General features: G+C 45.2%; 1 protein-coding gene across 1 annotated transcript in view; it reads right to left on the bottom strand.

Moving 5' to 3' along the window:
* Positions 1-9869, bottom strand: part of FEZ1 (fasciculation and elongation protein zeta 1 (zygin I)) — a 50269-nt gene that overhangs the window by 4442 nt on the left and 35958 nt on the right. The window contains exons 6-8 of the mRNA XM_012001289.1: positions 5552-5823; positions 3914-3994; positions 2137-2212 (exon numbers count right to left, since the gene is read on the bottom strand). Coding sequence (XP_011856679.1) covers positions 2137-2212; positions 3914-3994; positions 5552-5823 — 429 coding nt within the window. The remainder of the gene's footprint in view (positions 1-2136; positions 2213-3913; positions 3995-5551; positions 5824-9869) is intronic.

Raw genomic sequence — 9869 nt, 5'->3', positions numbered from 1 at the left:
GTGTGCCACCACATCTGGCTAACTTTTTGTATTTTTAGTAGAGACGGGGTTTCACCGTGTTAGCCAGGCTGGTCTCGAACTCCTGACCTCAGGTGATCCACCCGCCTTGGCCTCCCAAAATGCTGGGATTACAGGCGTGAGCCACTGTACCCGGCCTGTTTTCGTTTTTTCTGCATTTTTAGACATGCTTTCATTTCAACTTAGTTGTCAAGAATACTTTGCAACTGAGCATAAGCAGACTAAATGCCACACCACGAAGACCACGTAAAAATACAATAATTGCACTTGGCGATACGTATCTAAATTAATCTCCAAAATCTAAAATTTACAAGGATTGTCTAGTCGCAGAAGCTGGTCTTTGGCCTATGTACTTAGTTCAAAGAGTAGAAGAGAGAAGAGGCATTGTTCACAAATTCATATGACGATCTGCCACAAAAGAGAGGCTTCATAACCTACAGGAGAATTGGTATTCAGAAAAGATGGCAGTTTTTCTTCTAAAAGCAATAAAATGTTGGAACATAGATAGAAGAGATAGCCATAAAAAGAACATTAGCAAAGTGTTAACTAATGTGACTAAAATCATGACACAAAATTTTATAGTCAGTATAATCTCAACCATGTAGAAAAGATACAAAAAATTATGGCTGAAAAGCACCAAAATAGTAACAACAGTGGAGTGGACAGTGAGCTATTTATTTTTCTTTGTTTGCTTTTCCATATTTCCAAAGTAGTCTAAATGATGGATACACTCTAGCTATGATTTTTTTAATGAACTTAAAAAATGTAAACAAAACCACTCAAAATAGAAAAAAGTCTGTTTCTTAATTAAAATGAAAAGATTTCACACTGAATTCCTGAATGGGTACCTGCAATAAATTAATAGCTATTTATTTTTTGAGCTATGATAGAATACTTTACATATATCAACTTTCATAATTTGTCCAAGTTACTTTCCAAGTCTAACTTGTGTGAAAACACAAACACCTATAAATGTCAGTTCATCTCTGTTTTCTCCCTTTAAAAAAAAGCGCATATTTATGCAAATAAAGGAGTTTACAATGAGTTAAGGACAAGTCACTGTACTTTGATTTTAAAATTCCTGATTCTCAAGGACACAGTGTCTGTTGATGTAGGCAGGATTTCTGTTTGCCAGAACCTCCAGCTTTAGTCCTCCAAATTGATTTAAAAAAAAAAAAAAAATGAAATGTTTGGTCACCTTCAGCAGCAGGGCCCAGCAGATATCCATCCTCCTCAGCTGAACAGAAGCTCAACTTCCCTTCCCGGGGGTATCCAGTAGCCCCACACTGGCCCCTTCCCTCCAGAACATGCTGCAGTGGGCGGGGCCTCGTTAGCTGTCACTCTCTGCAGTGCACAGTTGCCAGGGAAATGGAATTTCCCTCGTGATCCTCTGGGCCTGTCACCACATCTCAGCCTAGAACTTTTCTCTTCCTAAAAGGGCCAAGCTGACACTGATGGCTAACACCATGTGCCCCCCAGCCCTTGGTGGGTCCTACTGTTTGATGTATATAAACAGTTACTGTCTACAAAAGGCTCTTTGTTACACACTGTTTTCCGTCATAGCTCAGAATGTTTATTAATATTTGACAACAGAGCAAAGTGGAGGAGAGGAGGCAGTCACTTCCTGGAAGGAAAGCTAGACTCTATTTTTTCCAGACAGCCTTACCCCCCAAGAAACCTCGCTTCTCATTAAAATTACAGCCAGACCCACAGACTGCGCGCCCTGCTTCAAGGGGCACAAGTGCCGACCAGGCAACCTCAAGTTGCAGGGAGAGAGAAAACAGAGAGGCAGAGGATGCCAAGCCTTGAGAACTGCGGGGGAAAATAAAAAAGTTCTCTGCACCAGCACCCCAACCTCTTTCACAGCTCTTTTTTCCCCCCTGCCCCCGTCTCTTCCCCTATGGGAACCAGGGGAAAGAAAAGACAGCTCTGGTTATCAGTGCAGAGTGTTTTAATTGTACACTGTGCAGGAGGATGTGACGCACTAATTTGGAGAATATTTTGGCCCATCTAAACCTACTTTGAGGAGTCTCGGGGCTGCGGCACCGGAGGTACAACGCACAGGCAGGAAGGGAGAAAAAGGAGCCGCTGATCTGGCTGAGAACAAGAGGAACTCACTGTTTGTCAGCATCTGCAGGTCTTCCACTGAGGGAGGGGAGGCTTTCTTCTCGTAAGGAATGACTGTGTTCAGATACTGCAAGACAAACAGCACGCAGGGGGCTTGAGACAGAAGACACGCTTCCTCTGGGCTGAAATTTAGCCTTTCTCTAAGACACACACTCTGCAAATCTGACCTTCTCTGAAACATTCATGGTCACTGGCACATCACTGTTTCAGAACTTCTTCCCCATCTTTAGGGGATGTCTCTTTAAAAGTAAGACTCTCCCACATTTAGCCAGGAAAACTTCTCTCCATTCCAACTTCTAGATTCTTCCTGCACTACAGACTTCTCTGTTATTTAGGAATCCTGGGGAGCTTTTTCTCCTTCAGACTGAGAGCAGAGAATATCTCCAAGGGAATTATATTTTCTTATTCTTTGCAGAGCAATTTGAGAAGGAATTCTTTCTCTTTTGTCAAAAAAGACATGCAAGAGAACCTCAACCCCGCCCAGGGTCTCCGATGTCAGATTTGCTCCCTCTGCTGGATGTCAGGTGCTCCTACAACAAAACCAGCATCAGGGCCTAGTGGACTGTCAAAGGAGCCTCAAGGAAGCCTGAGGTGGTGAGTGCCAGAGCTCTAGACTAAAGCTAAGAAGCTCAGTTTTTTTTGGTTTTTTTTGTTTTTTTTTTGAGACAGTCTCGCTCTGTCACCCAGGCTGGAGTGCAGTGGCGTGATCTCGGCTCACTGCAACCTCTGCCTCCGGGTTTAAGTGATTCTTCTGCCTCGGCCTCCCGAGTAGCTGGGATTACAGGTGCCCGCCACCACGCCTGGCTAGTTTTGGTATTTTCAGTAGAGTTTCACCATGTTGGCCAGGCTGGTCTCGAACTCCTGACCTCAGGTGATCCACCTGCTGCGGCCTCCCAAAGTGCTGGGATTACAGGCGTGAGCCACTGCACCCGGCCAGAAGCTCACATTTTAGTCTCGGCTGTGCCACTGGCAGTGTGTGTGGCTTTGGAAAAATGCCTTGGATCTCCGGTACATAGTTCTCGCTGTCATAAAACAAGAGGACTGGGTTCGATGCTTCTAAAATCTCTTCCCGTTCTCTAGAATCTCTAGAGTTCTAGAGTTCTAGAATTAATCTAGCACTTAGAATTCAGCTACAAATATGTTTAAAACATATACACTTTCACGTGCACTCATTCCACCATCTCAAACTTTCTGTTCACGTGCCAGCCATGGCTATTAGATTATACACTCCATGAGGACAGGGACTTTTCACCTTTGCACCTGTGGGCCTAACAACGGAGCTTAGCACATAGCAACCACTTGATAAAAGTTGTGAATGCTGTCTTAATAACCAGAAATGCAAGCTACATCACAAGGAAATTACTGAGCCAACAAAAAGCCACAGCATCGGTTACAACCAGAGCTGGGCAGCTGCAGAGGCAGTCTTAGTGGGAATGGCTTGGCGGGTAATCCAGTGTGATGGACAGTTAATTAAATTCTGGATGGGATCTATCATCAAACGGATTCCCTTTTAATGCATTTCATCCTTAAAATAACTTAATTCTTAGACCTACAAGCAGTGTTGAATTTTAAGTCTTGCCCATGTCCTAGAACCCTAGAGCTAAAAAAAAAAAAAAAAAAAAAAAAGAGGAGAAGAAAGTGTTAGGACCCCTAACCCCCTAAATAAATGCTGGGATAATTCTGGCGAGTCACTGTCCCCCTGCGTTGTTGGGGAGGCCAAGCTGCCAGGGTCTAGGAGGAGAGCTTGGAGCAGGGAGACTGCGCGTACCTGTTTGTCACTTCCTGAGGAGCCAAAGGTCTGGCGGATGCCACTCTGCAGAATGTTGGAGATGCCTTCCATGCTGAAGCGCTGGGGGAAGAGAGAGACTCAAGAAGGGCAAATGCTTCCTGCTCCATCATCACCACACCCAGGGACCTCTCAGCTACCAGGCTGTCCCAGATAACACCCCAGGGTTCTTGACTAGAGAGTAAGTGCAAGACATTGGCTTACAGAGACAGGCCAGAAATGAAGCCTGAGCTTTGCAAGAATAAATACAGCCTCAAGAACTCTTATCTTAGTAAGTCCCTCAGGGCTACAAGACTCCTCTGCATCCCCCAGTTTCCCTCCTTTTATCCACCATCATGCAAATAGAAAAATAAAGCAGTTCAGTCAAACTTAGATGAACCATGATGCAAAGATCTTAGGGGAAAACAAAATGTTCAGCTATCAGAAAAGACTGTCTTAAAGCAACTGTCCTGATCTGAGAAGATTTTTCAAAATGTACATGCGGAGGACTAATTCCATAGGTCTGTGATAGAGCCTCGGGAAAGGCATTTTGAAAAAGCTCCTTAGATAACTCCACTGAGCTCCCCCAATTATGAACCTCTGGTGGCCAGGCGTGGTGGCTCACACCTGTATTCCCAGCACTTTGGGAGGCTGAGGCGGGCAGATCACAAGGTCAGGAGTTCAAAACCAGCCTGAGCAACATGATGAAACCTCGTCTCTACTAAAAATATAAAAATTAGCTGGGTGTGGTGGCAGGTGCCTATAATCCCAGCTACTCAGGAGGCTGAGGCAGGAGAATCGCTTGAACTTGGGAGATGGAGGTTGCAGTGAGCCAACATCATGCCACTGAACTCCAGCTGGGCAACAGAGTGAGACTCCATCTCAAAAAAAAAAAAAAAAGAACCACGAGTTTGGAACATCTTGTTGATAGAACAATAAGACATCTGGGGCCAGGCACAGTGGCTCACACCAGTAACCCCAACGCTTTGGGAGGTGAGACAGGCAAATCACCTTAAGTCAGGAGTTTGAGACCAGACTGGCCAATATGGTGAAACCCATCTCTGCTAAAAACACAAAAATTATCCGGGTATGGTGGTGTGAACCTGTAATCCCAGCTACTCAGGAGGCTGACACAGGAGAATCACTTGAACCTAGGAGGCAGAGGTTGCAGTGAGCTGAGATTGTGTCATTGCACTCCAGCCTGGGGGAAAGAGCGAGACTCAGTCTCAAAAAAAAAAAAAAAAAGAAGGCATCAGGTCATTTTCAATCACTGAAACACCCTAGCACACCCTAAAGAGACCAGTCAGGACTGGAACCTGGGACACAAGGAGGGATTTGGACCCAGAGTTCTGAGGCCCATCTCAGGACTCTAAACACGAAATGCCCTCACCCCACTGCCTACAGAGAACATACGCCAAATTCAATTATTTCCTAATGTTTACAGGCTGTCTTCCCAGATTAGACTGTGAGCCCTTTGGGGGAGTGGAGGAGAGGGGTGATACCTTCCCTCTTTCTGACCTGTGCTGCCCACCACCGCTGCTCAGTAAACATTGATGAGTCCCCTGCAGGGTTGGTAGGGCACTGAAACGGGCAAGGTCCAAGGTTGGAAGCACCCAGTCTTCGACCTGGTTGTTCACATACCTTGAGAGGCATCTGGTTTCCCTTCTCTATCCGGCTGCTCTGCAGGCTCAGCCCTTTCTCTTTCCGCCTCTTTTTCATCAGTTCTCGCTGCTCCTTCTGCTTGTTCTGAACCTCAATAAGCACCGTGATAAAGGAGTTCTTCACTTCCTTCTCAAACTCCAGCTCGTCCCGGCGGGCCAGCTGCTGCACCAGCTCCTCCGAGAAGTCGCGGATGGCACCCTCCACCTGGTCCAGCAGTTCGGTCAGCTCAGATCCAGACATGTGCCTCAGCCCTGCAGGGGAAGACCGTCTCCCGCGTAACACCTGCATCCACACCAGAGCTCGCTGGGGAGCTCCTGGGGCCACCACCAATCCAGATGGGACTGCCCCTCAGAGGATACCCCTTCCAAATCCTAACCCAAGAAAGACCTTCACAATTTAGGGGCGCGCCGGGAAGGCGGAGGCCTGTGTACTGACTGCAGAAGAGAACACCCCTCTCAGGGAAGAAAGGAGGAAGAAGAAACAGCCCACGAGGAAGTCTGTGGACTCTGTCCTCAAAACTGGGCATGGACAGAAATGGACAGACAGATCCTTTGTTCCACTTGCCATCTGTCTCCGTAAGATTCCTTGTCTGAAGTGGGTCAAGAATTGGGGATGGAAAAGTGATGGGACGGAGGTTTTTGTCATCCATACTGAAGAGCAATAGAGACGTTGGTGCTTATTCCCAAGAACTGATCAAGATATAGTGTACGGCCAAAAAAAAAAAAAAAAAAAGCCGACCATCTGAGCCCTTCTTTACATCTCTAGTCCTGTGTCACAGCACGTGTATTCAAAAATACGTGAAACCTGGACGACTGGCGACATGCATGAAAAAATAAAGCCTAGCAGCAGTCGGCTCTTTCAGAGGAAAGAAAAGGGAACCTGAGATCATGGGAAACAGATAACTTTAATTTTAAGAAGTCCCCTAAGACTTCTTTCATTTAAAATAGATTTGGATATTTTATTCCAAATTTTTCGGTTTACATATTGTATATTTTCATAGTTGAGATTATACTTGTATGCGGGTCTAAATCATGCTTTAAAACTTTGTACACCTTAGGCCGGGCGCGGTGGCTCATGCCTGTAACCCCAGCACACTGGGAGGCTGAGATGGGCAGATCACCTGAGGTCAGGAGTTCAAAACCAGCCTGGCCAGCAGGTAAAACCTAGTAGAGGCAGGGTTTTACCTGCCTCTACTAAAAATACAAAATTAGCCAGGCATGGTGGTGCATGCCTATAATTCTAACTATTCGGGAGGGTGAGGCAGGAGAACAACTTGAACCTGAGAGGCAGAGGTTGCAGTGAGCAGAGATCATGCCACTGTACTCTAGCCTGGGCAACAAAAGCAAAACTCTGTCTTAAAATATAAATAAATAAATAAATAACTTTTATACACTTTAAGCATTTTCTGATTAAAAATTATTTTAAACATTAAAAAAAAATTAAGGCCAGGTGCAGTGGCTCACACCTGTAATCCCAGCACTTTGAGAGACTGAGCCAGGTGGGTCACCTGCGGCCAGGAGTTCGAGACCAGTCTGGCCAACATGGTGAAACTCTGTCTCTATTAAAAAATATATATATATATATAAAATCAACATTGAAAAAATAAAATACACTTGGGAAACATCTTTTAAAATGTGGCTCCATCTAATGGCATCTTTTCACAGCAGGGGAGGAAGGATTGATTGATTGATTTTTAATGTTTAATGTTTGTGGGTACATAGTGGGTGTATGTGTTTATGGGGTACATGAGATGTTTTGATACAGACATGCAATGCATAGTAATCAGATCATCATGGAGAATGGGGTATCCACTCCCTCAGGCATTTTTCCTTTATGTCACAATCCAATTATACTCTTTTAGTTATTTTTAAATATACAACGTCTAATGGTATCCTTCACTTTCACCTCAGAATCCATTTTCCTCTTCCTCTTTGTTTATGCTTCGCCGGGATATTTGCTGACTTGGTTGGGCTTTTCCCTTATTCTGCTCTTTGGAGCTGCCCTCTCCCCCTTCTGTTTTTTTGCCATTTCACTCTGCATTTCAGCTGTTTTCACAAGTCTTTTGCTGAACACGTCTATCTTTGGGACCTTTGTGTGGCCGGGAAAGGCCTGACTGGGGCAGTCAGGAATGCAGCGAGGCAGCCAAGTCCAGTTCAACACCAAGCAGACTCTCTGCCGGCCACCTCCTGCCGCTGCTATTCAGAGCCAAAGTCTGACTTGCAGGATGCAGGCCTCCAGATTCTGCCTCTGCTTTGACCACTTCTAACCCGTGGTTGACCTTTCAACCCTGACCAACCCACCTTCTCCCTCCCTTGTTTCTAAGTTCCCATCTCCCCATGGGTGGATCTGCTCCTAGGATGGGGCCCCTCCTGCAGCGGGGCATGGATACCCTACGGCTGATGAATTTTTTTGCCTTTGTTGTGCTACACTTTTTCTTTTCATGCTTCATCCAGCCGTTTCTTGTGCACAATCATAATTACTATAAACCTGTGTCAGAGAGTTAAGAGGATGGCCTCTGGAGTTAACCCACCTGGCTTCAAATGTCGGCTTCACCCCTTATGACTTGTGCATGGTCTAAGCACAAATACAAATTTTAAATGAGAGGCTTGATTCTCCCTGTTGAAAATAAGGGAAAAGACTTTTCCTCTCCCCCATCTCCCTTTTCTTTCAGAATTTCTTCTACCTGTCCTTTTCAATCTCTCAAAGATTTAGATTAAATCTTTAAAATACATGTATGTTACCTTTATGTTAAATTATTGTCATGGCTAAATAAGCCTCTTGTTATTCTTGCAATTCAGGAGGGTTTCTTCAAGGGCCTAGGGGTCACTGCTTTGAAATATAATCATCAGACTGGACGCAGTGGCTCATGCCTGTAATCCCAGGACTTTGGGAGGCTGAGGCAGGTGGATCACAAGGTCAAGAGTTTGAGACCAGCTTGGCCAACATGGTGAAACCCTTACTCTACTAAGAATACAAAAATTAGCCAGGCATAGTGGTGCATGCCTGTAATCCCAGCTACTCGGGAGGCTGAGGCAGGAGAACTGCTTAAACCCAGGAGGCGGAGGTTGCAGTGAGCTGAGATTGCGCCACTATACTCCAGCCTGGGCAACAGAGCAAAACTCCGTCTCAAAAAAAAAAAAAAAGAAAGAAAAGAAAAAGAAATATAATCATCAAAGAATATAATGCTCAATCTCTCATTGTTCTGAGCAGAGGAGCCTAACTCCCTTCTGACTTCAAATCGCAAAACGCACTCAATGTAATGGGTTCCATTTATCCACTTTGCTACACAAGACTGAGACTGCTTTCTGTCTTTGCAATCTCTTTAGAGAGTTGTCTGTGATGTGGCTCCCATCCTGGTTTAATGCTTACTCAATAATAAAATAGTTTTCTAGGCCAGGCGCAGTGGCTCACACCTGTAATCCCAGCACTTTGGGAGGCCGAGGCAGGTGGATCACCTGAGGTCAGGAGTTTGAGACCAGCCTGGCCAACATAGAGAAACCCCATCTCTACTAAAAGTAAATTAGCTGGGTGTGGTGCTGCATACCTGTAATCCCGGCTACTCAGGAGGCTGAGGCGGGAGAATCACTTGAACCCAGGAGATGGAGGCTGCAGTGAGCTGAGATCACGCCACTGCACTCCAGCCTGGGTGACAGAGCTAGACTCTGTCTCTAAAAAATAAAAAATAAAATAAAATAAAAATAGTAATAAAATAGTTCTATTTATCATCTATCTTTGTGGAGAGGTTTTCTGCACACAAGGAGATCTCATTTCTAATCGTATCTGATCTAATCTCATTCTAACAGTGGCCTCGGACAAGTCATGTAACCTCTGAAAGACTCAGTTAGCTTGATCCTAATGGGGTTGGTGTGAAGATGAAATGAGATTAGGCATAGAAAGTCTTAGAATAAGGCCAGGCGCAGTGGCTCACGCTTGTAATCCCAGAACTTTGGGAGGCTGAGGCAGGCAGATCACTTGAGGTCAGGAGTTTGAGACCAGCCTGGCCAACATGGCGAAACCTCCTCTCTACAAAAATATAAAATTTAGCAAGGCGTGGTGGCACATGCCTGTAGTCCCAGCTACTCAGGAGGCTGAGGCTTGAGAATCACTTCAACCTGGGAGGTGGAGGCCGCAGTGAGCTAAGACCATGCCACTGCACTCCAGCCTGGGTGACAGAGAAAGACTCTGTCTCAAAAAAAAAAAGAAAGAAAGAAAGAGAAAGAAGGAAAGAGAGAGAAAGAAAGAAAGAAAGAAAGAAAGAAAGAAAGAAAGAAAGAAAGAAAGAAAGAAAGAAAGAAAG

The sequence above is a fragment of the Mandrillus leucophaeus genome, unplaced genomic scaffold, assembly GCF_000951045.1.
Source record: "Mandrillus leucophaeus isolate KB7577 unplaced genomic scaffold, Mleu.le_1.0 Scaffold656, whole genome shotgun sequence".
NCBI lineage: Eukaryota > Metazoa > Chordata > Mammalia > Primates > Cercopithecidae > Mandrillus > Mandrillus leucophaeus.
This window is presented reverse-complemented; position numbering and strand designations above follow the sequence as displayed.